The 16948-nt window shown below is 43.5% G+C and overlaps 1 protein-coding gene and 1 long non-coding RNA gene across 12 annotated transcripts in view; one reads left to right on the top strand and one right to left on the bottom strand.

Moving 5' to 3' along the window:
* The window catches only part of ANKFN1 (ankyrin repeat and fibronectin type III domain containing 1), a 597928-nt gene that overhangs the window by 17414 nt on the left and 563566 nt on the right, over positions 1-16948 (bottom strand). For 8 of the 11 annotated variants that reach the window (XM_056550598.1, XM_056550600.1, XM_056550596.1 and 5 more), the window contains one exon: positions 592-4673. In XM_056550598.1, the coding sequence (XP_056406573.1) occupies positions 3874-4673 (800 nt within the window). In that variant the 3' untranslated portion in view covers positions 592-3873. Of the gene's footprint in view, positions 1-591; positions 4674-16948 lie in introns of those variants that run through there. The other 3 variants (XM_056550604.1, XM_056550603.1, XM_056550601.1) reach the window with 2 other exon arrangements.
* Positions 1-16948, top strand: part of LOC130297749 (uncharacterized) — an 85836-nt gene that overhangs the window by 67295 nt on the left and 1593 nt on the right. Inside the window, exons 2-3 of the long non-coding RNA XR_008849671.1 lie at positions 3927-4124; positions 8138-8245. This is a non-coding gene — a long non-coding RNA (uncharacterized LOC130297749). The remainder of the gene's footprint in view (positions 1-3926; positions 4125-8137; positions 8246-16948) is intronic.

Raw genomic sequence — 16948 nt, 5'->3', positions numbered from 1 at the left:
TGTATAAATACGGCATAAATGACTTGTAGTCTTGTTAGTGGTTTATATAGATATTTCAGTGGAAGGAGGCATATCTTGGGTAAAGAAAAAATAACAACCTGTAGGTTTTATTGGTATTAACTCTTCTTAACTATGCTTGCAAAAATACTCTTTTAAAGTATATTGGGGCAGTTTGCAATGCAAAACTCTGCAGCCCTTAAAGAGGTACTCCGCTGCTCAGCATTTGGAACAAACTGTTTTGAATGCTGAAGATGGCGCCAGGAACTTGTGATGTCATAGCCCCGCCCACTCATGACATCATACCTCGCACCCTCAATGCAAGTCTGTGGGAGGGGGCGTGATGGCTGTCAGTTTGTTCCAAATGCTGAGCAGCGGAGTACCCCTTTAAAGGAGTACTCCCCTGCTAGACATCTTATCCCCAGCTAGATCTCTCGCAGCGGTGATAGTAACATCTTGGGGCCATGCCCCCTCGTGATGTCACACCACACCCCCTCTATTCATGTCTATGGGAGGGGGCGTGTCGGCTGACATGCCCCCTCCCATAGAGATGAATGGAAGGGGTGTGGTGTGAAATCATGAGGAGGGCGTGGCTGTAACATCATGGCCTCCGAGCCTTCTGAACAAAATGTTCAGTACACTGAAGCACCGGAGTACCCCTTTAAAGGGAATGTGTCCCCTAGATTTTTCCCCCCTGAAATGAGAGCTATACTAAAATATGAAAACAAGGGATGTGTGCAGCTCACAACCAAAGATCTGAGGTATACGTGGTTAAAGGGCCATACCCCACCGACCAAGATAAAGGAGTATAAAATAAAATTCTATACTAAAACATGTTCTTTTTTTTCTAATCCGTTTCTATTTTCTGATTAATATTTTTACATTATTATGGGGATATCTTGTCTGAGCTGTTTTTAACAATATTTAGTTATATACTTTACAGTATGACCCACGACTATATACAACAATTGACAGGAGCTGTCCCATTCAGATGATTAGATAACATTGCTGGGCATTCTCTATGACCTTTTCAGAGGTCATTCTACAGGGAGGGGGAGGCTGATCTCTGTTGTGAATGGTGGTGGATCCAGTCCTACAGTGTCACCTTTCACTGTGCGTTTGTCTGTGTTGATAAGGAGAACACTGATGGGAAATAATCTGTACAGAACAGGAAGTCTCGGCTTAGTTTTAGGTCTAGTGGCCAAAATGCAAACTGCAAGACTTAGGATAAACTAAGGATTATTTTAAAATATAGATAGTAAAGTAGAAAATTAGAAAAAAATCACCAAAAATTCTTTAACAATGTGTTTAACATAAAAAAAACTTTATCTTTAAAGGAATATGGGGGAGATTTATAAAGACCTGTCCAGAGGAAAAGTTGCTGCGTTGCCCATAGCAACCAATCAGATCGCTTCTTTCATTTTTCAGAGGCCTTTTTTAAAATGAAAGAAGCGATCTGGTTGCTATGGGCAACTCAGCAACGTTTCTCTTGGACAGGTTTTGATAAATCTCCCCCTATATCATTAGAAAATGACCTATTGTTTAAGACAATCTGTCACTTTCCATTTTCTGATTCGGCTACTTCTACAGGGTTTCAATATTTATACATTTGTTCCTACTTTATTTAAAGTTTTTTTTTCTGAAGGCTGAATCTATTTGGAGATTTTGGCAATGACAGGGTTGGCATGGCCAAAAGTCACTGGGTCACAGTGTAGTGATTGTGAATGGGATCACGTTGCAACCCGCAAATAGCGTGACCATGACCCAAAAGCTTTAAGAAATCCATCTGAGATTTTATTTTTTTTGCAATTGTCAAGTTGGGGTCCAGACCAATTATGGGTCATAATCTTACCCCATTTAGTTACATTTAGCCTGACACAGCGCAATCCCTGCAATGTGACACACCGATAATTGGTGTAATGTAACTGGATGGGATCATGTTGCAATCCTCATGTAACCTGACTGTAGAGTTGTAAGAAATTAACTTGAGATGGATTTTTTGCGACAGTTGAATTAAAGGGGCATTCCAGAATTTATTTTTATTTGACTATGCTGCAGAGGCAGTAAAAAATATTGTAGCGCACAATATAGTGTCTGTACTTGTGTTTGGCGGCTGGTCTCTTAATTCTTATGTGATCTTTGACCCGATGTTTATTTTTAACAGCATAAAAATGAGTGTTGTCTCAGGTTTTCCCAGGTTGCAGTGCGGCCTGAGACATTACATCACTAGTTGTCAGTTTCAATGGGTGGAGTGACCGCTGGGTGGCTGATCATTCTCCACAAGGCTGCAGGGAATTGTAGTTTCATAAACAGCAAACATAGCTCAGGTCTGCTTCAATGGGTGGGGTGACTGATGTGTGGGTTGGAGAAAAGTGACCTCACACTTACAAACAAGGGATCCTGGGAATTGTAGTTGGAGGGAGAAAACTCCAACAGGAAATAGCCATTTCACAAAAAGAAAGCCGTAGCGTTATAGTGGACTCACAACACAGCCATTTAGCCCCAAGACAAGCACTTCTTAAGCATGTCCATTACTGTCTGACAGGTAAGTACTAAAGTCACCTTATGGCGGATAACTCCTTTAAGGTCCTGGCCACTTATGGGTTGCAATGCTATCTTATTTAGTTACATTTGCCCTAACACAGTGCAAGCAGTGCACTGCGACATGCTGATTTTTGGTCACCTAACTGTAGCCCAAGTTTGAGAGTGTACCATTGCTAGGACTCTCAACAATCAGTTGTTCCATGTGGGGAAATCCAATTGCAACTGTTCAATTTTACTGCATCACCACCACAGTTGAAATAAAGTTTTATACTCTACCTAAAGAAATTAATTGATGATCAATGTAATGCATGGATGTACAGGGTTCTTCACAGTCAAATATTCTCTTTGTAACCACTCTCTTTTCTAGCTAAAACATGAGGTTTCTGAAGGAAGGATACTACTATATTAATTCAGAGTTTTTTTTAGTAGGGTATTGAAGATGATTTTTTTAACCGGTAAACCCCTTTAAAGGGGGATAAGATGTCTGATCACGTGGGTCCAGCCACTGGGGACCCCCGTGATCTCCCTGCTGCACCCTTTGTTTGTTTAGAATGTTGGGTACAGCGCTGGAGGCTCGTGACATCACGACCACGCCCCCTCAATGCAAGTCTACGGGAGGGGGCGTGACGGCCGTCATGTCCCCTCACATAGACTTGAATTGAGGGGGCATGGCTGTAACATCACGAGCGGGGCATGACTGTGACGTCACGAGCATCGGCCCCACATCGCCAGTCATCCGGCACAGAGCAAAGTTTGCTCCGTGCACCGCACGTCTGGGGAGCCGTAGACGAGATCAGACCTCTTATCCCCTATCCTTTGGATAATCGATAAGATGTCTAGTGGCGGAGTACCCCTTTAACTCCCCAATAACTATTTTAACATAGGGGGTGCATGTCCTTATTATTCTGCCTCTGCTGTAGTAGAAGGGGTGAGTGCTTTGATTATAACCTGATCCAAAAGGGTTTCTTCTAGTTGCCTAATGGCAGACTACAGAATCCCAATCAGCCCTGGAAGGGGTTGACTGTATTTTTGAGGGTTGATTTTGAGCTATATGTAAGGAGAAGACATAAACATCTTCATTCCGGATTATATAAAAATGTTAAATAGCATTACATAAACTACCTAACGTTTCACACACACCTCATCCTGTGCATCAAACATTTAAAAATAATTTTCTCTATATAAAGTTACTAACACAAAACACAATAATATCAATCCATGAAGGTGCAGTTGAAGAGCAGCAAGATGAAAGATGGTCTTGTAAAATGTAGAAAGATCCATAAAATTTGAATAAATGTTCCCTAAGTTTTGCTACAGTTTGTCTCTTTGACATTACAATGTGCTGCTGAACACCTCCGCTAACTGCAAGCTGCTCTTCTCATCAGGGTCCAACGTTGGAGCAGCGATAACCTGCAAGGAGGGCTCCTGGGCTGGAGAATGAGAACCCTCTATATTCAAGGTCCACGTTTTACTTTCCTCTTCAGATAAGCTCTGTTTGTAAGGCTCTACGTAAATCCTGCGTACATTTGTTTTTGACTCACCGTACTTGGATTTACTATCTTCTGGCAAACTTGCAGTATGAGGTAAGAAAGTGCTTCTAGGGCTGTCCGCCGGTATTGTGATATGTTGACCAATGGTGGGCTCTTCACTGAAATCTACAGCTCTTGACTTGTGCTGTGTGTAAATACCTTCAGAGAGAGATAGGGACTGAGATTCACTGTGCACCCGAAGCCAGCGGTGATGACGACTAAAGTAGCTGCAATGCTGACGTTTCCCAGACCTTTTCTTACCTAAAAGGCTTAAATGCTGCTTGGAGTTGGATGTTTTTTCTGTGGTTTTTGATGGAAAGCCCACGACTGAGAGGTTTTCCATATATCTAGTGCATAACTCAGTATTGGGGTCTAAAGCACTGCATTCTTCTTTCAAAGTCAGACAAGGCTTCATATCATGAACCTGGAGAACATCAGGTGCGCTCCCGCTGAGGCCAGAAACAGCTTGCTGAGAGATGTCCTGTGAAGATGAGTAAACCAAGTCTAGTTCACGAGGACTCAGGGCATCACTGGAATCATAGTCACTGTCTGTAGGGAGGAACACCTCGGAGCAGCCTTCTTCATCGGAGCATGTCTGAGAATCTGCCAAAGTAGAGAACAAAGTTCATGAATAATAAATATTGCATTAAAATGAACACATAGATTTAAGGGGTTATCAGAGAACAAAAAAAAAATTCAAATTTGGCCGAGGGAAGCATTAAAATTGAATACAGGGATCCCCCTGACCTACGATGGCCCCTTCATACGATCATTTCAACAGAGGCCATCAACATATGATGCTTTGATATGTCAGGGCCATCGCATAAACGGCTATCCGGCAGCACAGACTGCTTCAGCTGCCACCAGATAGCCGTTTAATGTTCCCCGTGTGCAACGGTGAGTGTCACTCACCTGTCCCCGACGTTCCGGACCGTCCTCTTCAGGCTCCACTGCATGGCCGTCGTCCTATAGGAGCGGCATGCGCAGTGAAGTGATGACGACAATGAAGAGCGACGATCCGGTCCTGAGCAGCGGGGACAGGTGAGTATAACTTTCTATATTATTATTGCACAGATCCCTCAACATACGATGGATTCAAGTAACGATGGTTCATTTGGAACGAATTACCATCGTATGTTGAGGGAACATTGTACTTTCCTACCTCTGTCCCGCACAGTCCTGTCCGGGTGGGATATCATCCAGTCCCCTCTTTGTCCTTCGCCTTCCTACTTTTGAGATGGACTGGATAAGGCAGAACACCACTGTAGATATTGATTGGAAAAGTCTGTCTCGGACAAAAGATGTAGCAGGATATGCAGGGGACTGGATGACATCACACCGGGAGCTGAGGGCAATTGAGGTAAGTGAGTATGACTTTTTTTTTTATTTTCATGTCTCCCACAGCCAACTATTAAAGTGTAAAGTTTTATAAAAAAATTACTATAGTACAGCACTGTTTACTATAGTCCTTCATCTAAATTATACCTATGGTCAAACCAGTGCATAAATACTTCAACAATATATCACTGTGTTCACAATAGCTACCATTCCCCTAACTCCTCACCCTGCTTGTAACTATACAGTATCGAACCAAGGCTCCTGCCATCTCCAAAGCAGCCACATCCAGAACACGACCCAGTGTAATGCAACTCTATGGAGCCGGGTCGTGCGCTAGGTACGGCTGCTATGGAGACGGCAGAATCCTGGGTCTGACAGTGTCCAATTACTAGAGGCAGATGGGGTGGGGGGTGGGTTTAGCAAAATAGTGCTATATTGAGGTATTTATGCTGCCGACTTGACCATAGGTGTAATAGTTCTAATTTGACATCTTAGGAGCCTGTAGGTACAGATTGCCTAGAATCGGGCCACACTTTTAATGTATAACTCTAAATTGTTTGTCCGCTCTTGCCAAATAAAGCAGAACATTGCGGTGAGCTTCTTATAACATCTAGCAGCCCCACAGTCTTCCACTCTCTTCCCAGTCTCATAGTGCCGAGTGCTTATTTAACATATAATGAAGAATAACTTACACATGTATACAGAACGTTGAGTGTAGCCCGTAACATGGAAATATTTCCTTCAGCGGGCGCCTTCCCTTTACCATAATAATACCATATAATATAAATACCGTATAACGTCATGAAATAGAACATCACATACATCCCATTCTGTTAAATAATTATTTTTTTTAAGTTGCTTCTGATGCAGCTGAAAGGAAAGTTTTATAATAAAAATAAGATCATAAATATGTGGATGGGAGAAGAAGTCACCGGTCCCCAGATATCCGTCAGAGAAAACAACCTGGGACAGGTTTTCCCAACCAGGGTGCCGCCAGTTAATTTTCGTGCCATTTTTTTTTCTTGCAGAATTAGGCACCCAAAATTTATTTTTGTCACTATATAGAATTTTTTATTTTTGCACCAAAATTTTTAATTTTAGCACCAAACTGTTAAATTCTGGCGGAAGCATCTCACGTAATATTCTATGACTACGAGCGCCCATACGACTGTATGAATTAAACATGTCCAGGGGTGCAGTGCAGTGACCATTAAAAAAAAAAAAAAGACGTGACTAGCGTTAAACTGATCATGGATCATTCCCATGTAAAACACTTTGAATATCTGATGGAAACTTTTCCGGGCAATATTTGTGACCTGAAGGGGGAGATTTGTCAAAACCTCTCCAGAGGAAAAGTTGCTGAGTTACCCATAGCAACCAATCAGATCGCTTCTTTCATTATTAAAAAGGCCTCTGCAAATGGAAGAAGCAATTTTTTGATTTTTTGGTTTTACGCTTAAAGGCGAACTCCGGTGGAAACAAGTGGAAAACAAAGGTTTTCAAATCAACTGTTGCCAGAAAGTTAAACAGATTTGTAAATTACTTCTATTTCGAAATATGAATCCTTCCAGTACTTGTCAGCTGCTGTATACTACAGAGAAATTTGTGAAGTTCTTTCCAGTCTGACCACAGTGCTCTCTGCTGACACCTCTGTCTGTCTCAGGAACTGTCCAGATGAGAAGCAAATCACCCGTAACAAACCTCTCCTGCTCTGGACAGTTCCTGACACGGACAGAGGTGTCAGTAGAGAGCACTGTTGTCATACTGGAAAGAACTTCACAAATTTATCTGTGGTATATCTGTAGTATACAGCAGCTGATAAGTACTGGAAGGATTAAGATTTTTAACTAGAAGTCATTTACAAATCTTTTTAACTTTCTGGTACCAGTTGATTTGTAAAAAGTTTTTTGTAAACGATGCTGAACTTCACTACAAGGCACATGTATATCACATGAGAGATAGGCTACTACAGCGTTTCCCGACCAAGGTGCCTCCAGCTGTTGCAAAACCACAATTCCCAGCATGCCCGGACAGCCAAAGGCTGTCCGGGCATGCTGGGAGTTGTGGTTTTGTGGTTACTAAAACATAAAAAAAAAAACAAGCAAGCAACCCCAGAAACAAAATCATCCGTAAGTGACTAAATCCAATGGATAAGGATGAATAGCTGGCGACAGACAGGGAAGCGACTTTGCTTGCCCTACGCACATTCCTATAGAGCGTGTTTAAAGTCGTAGCTAAGTGATCCATTGAGAACATTCCTATTGAGACATCCTAAATCAGGAAGAGCCCTTATTTATTTTTTTGGGCTTCATTTACTTCCTGTGTTTGTACTTCGCAAGCCTCCCTCCAGTATCTGTATGGCAGCGGGGGCAGTATTGGTTTCATCAGTAGCACTCCGCAGCGTTAACCCTGGGGAGACGGCCCTTTCAGCCCTTCATTTAATGGCCGACCCTACCAATCTCGGCCTTAGTAACCAGGCATAGTTCCCTTGTTTTGTCCTTTCTCTTTGCTGAAGTTGCACCCCTTCAGTGCTGGAGGAGACTGTGATGCTCCGTTTTTTTCTTTTCTTCATAAGGGTGTTTACTGTATGTCACGGACAATCTGCCACACTGGTGTTACTTGCACATTGCTAGTATATTATAGTTTCCTACCTTCTGTCTCCTGTCTAGTCTTAGTTATGTCTGCAAAGGATTCTGCTTTGTTTGATGAAGCTAATCTTTTCATGCCAGGGTTATGATGAAGAGAGAACGGTATTCGGGATTATGCCACTTTCTTTAAATAGAGAAGGTGCCTGGAGCCACGTGCCTTCGTATGACTGACATTTTAGGGCCAGGAACGTACGTACTGTAATACTCCAAACCCCTTTCAGTTTTTTGTACTAAGATTATACTTTTGAACAAATGAAATGCACTTTTGTAACCATATAGGATCTCTACAAGTTGCGTGTTACTCTGTTTGACATTAAAGGGGCATTTTTGGGAAAAGTATTTTTTTTCAATTTTGCCCCACAAATAATTATTATTTTTTGTTTCGCCAAAGATTTTGGGGAGAAGTGATTGCTGTCGTTACAAAGTAAAGCCCTCATATGGGTCTGTAGGTGTAAAGCGTTATGATTTTTAGAAGGTGAGAAGGAAAAAACAAAAATGCAAAAAAAAAAAAAAAAAAAGTCCTGTGTCCTTAAAGGGGTATTCCAGTGAACATAACAACTGGCTCCAGAAAGTTAAACAGATTTGTAAAGTACTTCTATTAAAAAATCGTAATCCTTCCAGTACTTATCAGCTGCTGAAGTTGAGTTGTCCTTTTATGTATGACCACAGTGCTCTCTGCTAACACCTCTGTCTGTCTCAGAAACTGTCCAGAGTAGGAGCAAATCCCCATAGCAAATCTCTCCTGCTCTGTCCTGAGACAAACAGAGGTGTCAGCAGAGAGCACTGTTGTCAGACAGAAAATAACAACTCAACTTCAGCACTGATAAGTAATGGAAGGATTAAGATTTTTTAATAGAAGTAATTTACAAATTTGTTTAACTTTCTGGAGCCAGTTGATATGGAAAAAAAAATGTTTTTTATACTGGCATACCCCTTTAACCTTTTCTGTAGAGAGTAGGAATCGCAGAATTTTTTATACAAAGCTTCAAAAATTATGCATTACCTAATAAATAAAAAAAGAAAGATATGTGCATATATATATATATATATATATATATATATATATATATATATATATATATATTACTCCAAATAAATGCAGCACTATTTCACTGTTCAAATGTATAGTGCCAGCACCCCAGACCTGATCTCAGTCCATTTAGACATCCACAGCAATGGTGCAGCACTCCAATAAGGCAAAAAAGTGAATTTATATATAATATAAAAAGTGAATTTATATATATATATATATGTCAATTCTTTAATTCTTTATTAGACAAATAACATGTATCGCAATAAAAGCAGATGCAGCAGTCCCTCAAGTTACAATATAAATTTGTTCCAGGATGACCATTGTTTGTTAAGACCAAAACTGGAAATTGGAAATTCTGAAGCCCCCAAAATAGGGAAAAGTGAGGATTAAAGAAAAATGAGTAGATACCTAATACAGATTTGTATAAGTACAAGAAAAGGGGTGAATGAATACATCAAATCAATCCATCTGCATGCCCATGTGTAGGGATGAGCGAATCGAATCTGACGAATCCGAATTCATCATGAATTTCAGAAAAAAATTAGATTTGCAACAAATGTGAATATCGCCACTATTCAATTGCAGAAATTGCTTAATTAAACTCCATTTAGTGCGGTCCAGGCTCCAGGGCATCTAAAATGGCAGATCCACATGTGAGGACATGGGGCAAGGGAGCCTGGGAAGGCAGGAACAAGGGTCGGTGGGATGACCCAGAATCACATGCAGCATGCAGCCAGTCATCCCTGTGATGCCACAGCCCTATATAATCGGCAGCCATCTTGCGGCCGGTGAGTTCAACTTTTAATTGCAGAGAGAGAGGGATAGAGAGCAGTGTGTGTTGCACAGAAAAGCATTTTTACAGCAGTGATTCACCTCCCAGTCACATCAGCGTTCTATTGCAGAGAGGGACAGAGAGCAGTGTGTTGCACAGAAAAGCTTTTTTACAGCAGTGATTCACCTCAAGCCCAAATCCAGCCTAGAAGCACTGACAGGGAAGGGAGTGAGATTGAGAGAGAGAGTGCAATTTTTGGTGTAGTACACAGCGACTGTGTGCTGCAGCATTGGTGTGTACAACAACTGAAAAGCAAATAGTAGCCAGCCAGTCAGGGTGAGCAGAGCACTAAGAGCATAATGTCCTCTATTAAGTGTAACCTGTGCGTACATCTAAGTGGTGTACCATTTTGCTCCTGTTAAAGTCTTAAGGGCCTAGATACTGTGAAAGGCCAGGCAAAAGTACACACCTGCTGGTGTTGTAGACAAATACTGTTTTAAGCGTACTGGAGCGCATTGTCCTCCCCTCATAAGTGCATACCAAATACGTACATCTAAGTGGTGTACCAGTCTATTCCTGTTAAAGTCTTAAGGGCCTAGATACTGTGAAAGGCCAGACAAAAGTACACACCTGCTGCTGTTCTAGACAAATACTGTTTTAAGCGTGGTGAAGCGCATTGTACTCCCCTCATAAGTGCATACCACATACGTACATCTAAGTGGTGTACTATTTTGTTCTTGTTAAAGTCTTAAGAGCCTAGATACTGTGAACGGCCAGGCAAAAGTACACACCTTCTGCTGTAGACAAATACTGTGTTAAGCGTAGTGGAGCGCATTGTACTCCCCTCATATACGCATTAAATATGTCAGGCAGAGAAGTTCCAGGACCTGCACAGAGGAGTGAAAGAGGCCTAAATTCATAAGGCTGAGATTGCAGCAGACTAGGGGCGTATGGCAGCAGGAGTCGCAGCGAGAGGCCTGAGCTCCCGGAATCAGCTAGCGGTCGTGTCTCGACCAGCAACCTGTCTAACGTCTTCGATTGGTTAACACGGTCATCCACTTCTTCACAAGTGACATCTGACACCCCCAGTCAACAGTCGGTGGGTTCCTCAGACATAACCCTTAGTTGGCATGGCCCGGGAGCAGTCCCTGTCCTCCCATTGCCTCTGTCCTATGCTGTTCCCTCCCCCACAGAAGTATCTTAAGCTGTGGGTTCAGCTCCATTATTTAGTGAATACGATCTACTAGAGGACAGTCAGCAGCTACTGCCAAGCCAAGAAATGGAGGAGACATCCGCTGCTTCCTACGCTAGGCAGGCAAGTAGTGATGAGGAGAGTGGTGTGGGAGGTGGTGTTGCGAGCGTTCAGGCTCCTGAAGCAGACACTGTTCAGGAACCTGAGGAGGACATCAGTGACATGCAGACACAACTCGATGATGATGAAGCCAATCGCACTTGGGAGCAGGGTGCCGAAGAAGCTTCATCATCATCATGATAAGAGTATTGCAGGTTGCCCGTGAGGCAGCAGCTGAGCCAGCAAGGTGGTAGCATGTTTCGCAGTCAGCACGGTGGCAGAAATGGAAAGTTTGGAGCCAGATGTACCCGGGGTAGACCACCTGCTTAGCAGCAGCCCACCTTCCCGGGAAGTAGTAGAACAGGGGTTCCTGGAGTCGGCGGTAGTAGCAGTCAGTGCGAACTGTTGGTGGAAAAATCAGCTACTCAGCGGTGTTGCAATTTTTTCATCAAGCATCCGGATGTGTCGTCAGAAGATGTGTCGTCAGAAGGTGAAGGGTGGCCAGGGTCCCAAAGTTGGCACAACATAAATGCATCAACATATGCAGCGTCACCATAAAGCGGCCTGGGAGAACCGTGGCTCCGATGTGGTGGTCAAGCCTGCTGCATCACCCAGTGGCACGCCACTCCCTGTTTCAGCCAGCCAAAGCTCCACCACCTCAGCCAAAGGTAGCTGTGTGTCATACCCATCTTTTGTCTCTCCAGATGCTCCTACTCCTCCTTTGAGTCAGTCATTCCACCAGCAAGCCATCGGCAAAGTCATGTCCAAAAGATAACATTATGCATCCAACGGCGCAGAAGCTGAATGTGCTCCAGTCCAAGTTGCTGGTGCTCCAGTCCCTTCCTTTTCAAGTGGTGGACTCTGCACCTTTCAGAGAACTGATGGCTTGTGCACCGAGGGGGAGAGTCCCAAGACGTCATTTCTTTAAGAAGAAGGCAGTACCAGCCCTGCACAATTTTGTGGAACAGAAGGTGGCCCAGTCCTTGAGCCTGTCGGTGTGTACCAAAGTGCCGACGTGTGGAGCTGTAACTATGGTCAGGGACAATACATGTCGGCGCACTGGGTGAATGTGGTCACTACAGCAACTTGGACAGGTCACGCCGCTTCAGGCCGTTGGTCCTGTGAGATGGTGCAAGTCCGCCTCCTCTTCCTCCACCGTTTCCTTAGCCTCCACTGCACGGAAAGTCTCATTGACACTCCAGCATACCATGTGTGCAGGACACGGCGGTTTCACGCTGTTCTTCACATGGTATGCGTTGGTGAATGGAGTGACACAGGGAGGAACTGCTAAAAGTAATTCATCAAGAAATCGAATCATGGCTTACTCCCCGAATACTGGAAATGGCAACCATGGTGACCGACACCGGGAAGAACATCTTGTCTGCGCTGCGACAAGGAAGGCTGAGACATGCGCCCTGCATGGCACACGTGTTCAATCTGGTTGACAAGCGGTCCCTGAAGTGTTCCCCCCATCTGCAAGAAATCCTAACAATGGGAAGGAAACTTTGCATGCACTTCAGCCACTCCTACACCACAAAGCACACCTTCCTTGAGCTGCAGCTTCAGAACGGCACACCCCAACATAGTCTGATTTGCAACGTTTTCACTCGTTGGAATTCCACCCTCCGTAAGTTGGACCGACTATACGTAAAGAGAAAAGCCATCACCGATTTCTTGATGATCCAAGCGGATAGGGGGACTCCCCTGTGTAACCTCAATGTCAACCAGTGGCAGCTCATACGCACCTGCCGTTTGCTCAGGCCCTTTAAGGAAGCCACATTATTAGTCAGTCACCAGGATTACTGGATGAACAACGTCATTCCACTGCTTCATCTACTACAACACGTATTGGAAACACTGGCTGGTCAGGGCACTGGAGACGTGGCGCCTACATCTCACGGCCACATGAGCCCTGTGGGGGCTAAACTGGAAGAGGGGGAGTGGCACAGTGGAGCACAGTTCAGGTATCAAGAGATGGGTGTTTTTTCTAGTAATCTGACAGGAACGGAGGAGCAGGAGCAGCTAGAGGAGCTAGAGGGTTATGAGGAAGGCGAGACAGAGGACCCAGACACACCGTGGCAGTATGCAGTGAAGATGGAGGCAGGGAGTCCCTCTGAGGCACAAATGGCACGATGCATGCTCACTTGCTTGCGTAGTGACCTCCGAATTGTGACCAATTGACAATGGGATGACTTCTGGCTCTCCAACTTATTGGACCCTCGCTACCGGCACAAAAGGGGGGGCCTTTTTTATACCCACTGAGAGGGAGGACAAACTAGCCTACTACAGATACATCCTACATAGTTAGTTGGCCGATGCCCATCTGCGCCTTAAGATGCCCATCACCTTACACTGCCATGGCTGCTGGGGAGGGGTAGGGTGGCAGTACCAGCTCCAACAGCAGCAGGCTTAGTCTACAGTCGCTGATGAGTAGCTTTCTTTACCCGCATAGTGAAGCAACTCATCAGCAGCAGGTGGACTTACTGCTGATGAGTTGCTGCTGCATAGTAACCCCAAGGAGTACTCATCTGTCCACAAAAAATGTGGAGAGACTGACCTTTCTGAAGATGAATCAGGCATGGATAAGCCAATATTTCCATCCAAATGCCTGATGCATCAGAGTAGATTGACCATGGTGACACACCAACACTTCACAAATATGGATAGTGCAAAACATATTAAGGTGCTGCTCCCCAGTTACAGACATTCCTCCACATCAGACCACACGTAATTATTGAGGATATGCATTAGCTAAAACTTAACTTTTAATAATATTCTTAGGATAAAAATAAAATGTACCCAATTTTTATTTTTTTAAATCAAACAAAAGGAAAGGTGTGCAAAAAACACCATGTGCCACCTGCACCACCAAGTATTTATGTAATGCAAAGACCTCTAAAAGGTGGACGGGAACAAAGTATGGTCCATTGTAACCTGTGGGGGTAAAAACTTCCCCTTTAAGGCCCTACTCTCGCATTATTAATTCCCTTCTTGGCAAGTGTTACTCGCCATCAAAAAGGCGGCCCCACACAGAAACCTCTCCCTATTCGCCCCTACAAACACTGCCATTTCCCAGTGTTTTTAGGTGGAAATAGAGAGAGTTTCCTGTGTGGGGTCCCCCTTTTTAGTTTGAGTAACACTTGCCAAGAAGGGAATTAATAGGGAGAGAGTAGGGCCTTACAGGGGAAGTTTTTACCCCCACCTTCTACAATGGACAATACATTGTTCCCTTCCACCTTTTTGAGGAAAGTGTTACACGTGTTAAAAGGGTGGCCCCATACAGGAATCAATCCCTATTTCCACCTAAAAACCCTAGGAAATGGCAGTGTTTGTAGGTGGAAATAGGGAGAGGTTCCTTTGTTGGGCCACCCTTTTTAAGGCGAGTAACACTTGCCAAGAAGGGAATTAATAATGCAAGAGTTATGGCCTTACTGGGCAAGTTTTTACCCCCACCGGTTACAATGGACCATACGTTGTTCCCTTCCACCTTTTAGAGGTCTGTGCATCACATCAATACTTGGTGGTGTAGGTGGCACATGGTGTTTTTTGCACACCTTTGCTTATGTTTGATAAAAAAAAAAAAAATTGGGGTCCATATATTTTATCCTAAGCGTATTATTAAAAGTTACGTTTTATGTAATGCATATGCTCAATACTTACATGATTACACTAACACTTTTACAAAAGAGACAGTTTTCTTCTGCCTACCTGCCTAAGCTACTATTCTGATCCTGCCACCCGCCTGATGCCACACATCTGATGCCAAGTTCTCCTTTTTTCACCCACCTTCGTCATCGGGTACTTGTATTGCCACTCACCGCCCCACTCTGTCACCGGTTCACTTTCAGGACACCCTCTCCTCGTGCTGATGCCACCACCAGGCTGTCTCTTTCTGCCACCATATGTTCTCCTCATGCTGATGCCAGCTTATAGCTGTCTCATACTGCCACCATATGTTCCCCACATGCTGCTGCCACCTCCTGGCTGTGTCATTTAAGCACTATATGGTCTCCTCATCCTGCCGCCACCTCCTTGCTGTGTCATTCAGCCACTATATGGTCTCCTCATGCTGCCGCAAACTCCAGGCTGTGTCATTAAGCCACTTTATGGTCTCCTCATGCTGCCACCACCTCCAGCCTGTGTCATTCAGGCACTATATGGTCTCCTCGTGCTTCTGCCACCTCCAGGTCGTGTCATTTAGCCACTATATGTTCTCCTCATGCTGCCGCAAACTCCAGGATGTGTCATTCAGCCACTAAATGCTGCCGCCAACTCCAGGCTATGTCATTTAGCCACTATATGTTCTCATCATGCTGCCGCCACCTTCACACTGTGTCATTCAGCCACTATATGGTCTCCTCGTGCTGCTGCCACCTCCTCGTTATGTCATTCAGCCACTATATGGTCTCCTCATACTGATGCCACCTCCAGGCTCTGTCATTGTGCCGCTCTGCGACAGTGATTCTGACACCTCTGATCTGCATGTCATACTGAATAACAATATTATGTCACTAGCCCAGCACACACCCTATACGTGTTAAAGCAAGGCAAAGTGTTCTACACCTCTATTGAGGCTCTCGGAAGCCAGAAATAGAAGTTTTTAATAGTGATTCACCGCAAATAAATTTGGACCGAAACACATTTTTCAAAAATTCACTCATCTCTGTTTAACCCATGTGCATCAAACGGTGGCAAAATTCTATATCACTGAGGGTATGATCAGACCAACAAAAAATAATAAAACAATTATGAAAGGTATGAAGCATGCTTTTATATATATATATATATATATATATATATATATATATATATATGCTGAAAAAATCACCAGAAATACAGACAAAGCCCTTTTGGTGAAACATGTTGGAGGACTGGTGGATCACTGGGGTGGATGTACACTTTATGCTCATTTAAAGGGGTACTCTGCTGGAAAACAATATTTTTCAAATCAACTGGTGCCAGAATGTTAAACAGATTTGTAAATTACCATACTTCTATTAAAAAATCTTTTAGTACTAATCAGCTTCTGTATACTACAGAGGAAGTTGTATAGTTCTTTTCTGTCTGACCACAGTGCTCTCTTCTGACACCTCTGTCCATGTCAGGAACTGTACAGAGCAGGAGCAACTCCCCATAGCAAACCTCTCCTGCTCTGCACAGTTCCTGACATGGACAGAGGTGTCAGCAGAGAGCACTGAAAGGAACAACACAACTTCCTCCTTAGCATACAGCAACTGATAAGTACTAGAAGGATTAAGATTTTAAGGCAGCATAAAGTGTACATACACCCCAGTGATCCACCGGTTCTCAAACATGTTTCACCAAAAGGACTCTGTCTGTATTTCTGGAACCAGTTCATTTGAAAGAGTACCCCCTATAACATGATGATATGTTCATTTTAGATTGCATACACTTTATACCTTTTTTTGTTTATTTTTTTATTATTTCTTTGTTGGTCTAAGCATACTCCCAGTGTTAATGATTTTTGTCTTTGTTTGATGCACATGCGCATACAGCAGCATTGATTTATTCAATCTTGTATTTCACCCCAGTAACGATACTTCTTTTCTTGTATTTTGTGAGGACTTATAACTGTTTTTATTGTGATACATGTTTTTTGTGTAATATTGCTCTTATGTTTGCTTTTAATGTTAAAAGGGGTTGTCCAGTGAAAGACAACTTATCCCCTATCAACAGGATAACGGACAAGTGTCTGATCAATTTCTTGAACTGGACCCCCACTCTTTCAATAGACTACCCCCTAATAGCAAATGCATAAGATAAGTAAAATGGATA

Source organism: Hyla sarda, chromosome 13, assembly GCF_029499605.1.
Source record: "Hyla sarda isolate aHylSar1 chromosome 13, aHylSar1.hap1, whole genome shotgun sequence".
In the NCBI taxonomy this organism is placed as follows: domain Eukaryota; kingdom Metazoa; phylum Chordata; class Amphibia; order Anura; family Hylidae; genus Hyla; species Hyla sarda.
This window is presented reverse-complemented; position numbering and strand designations above follow the sequence as displayed.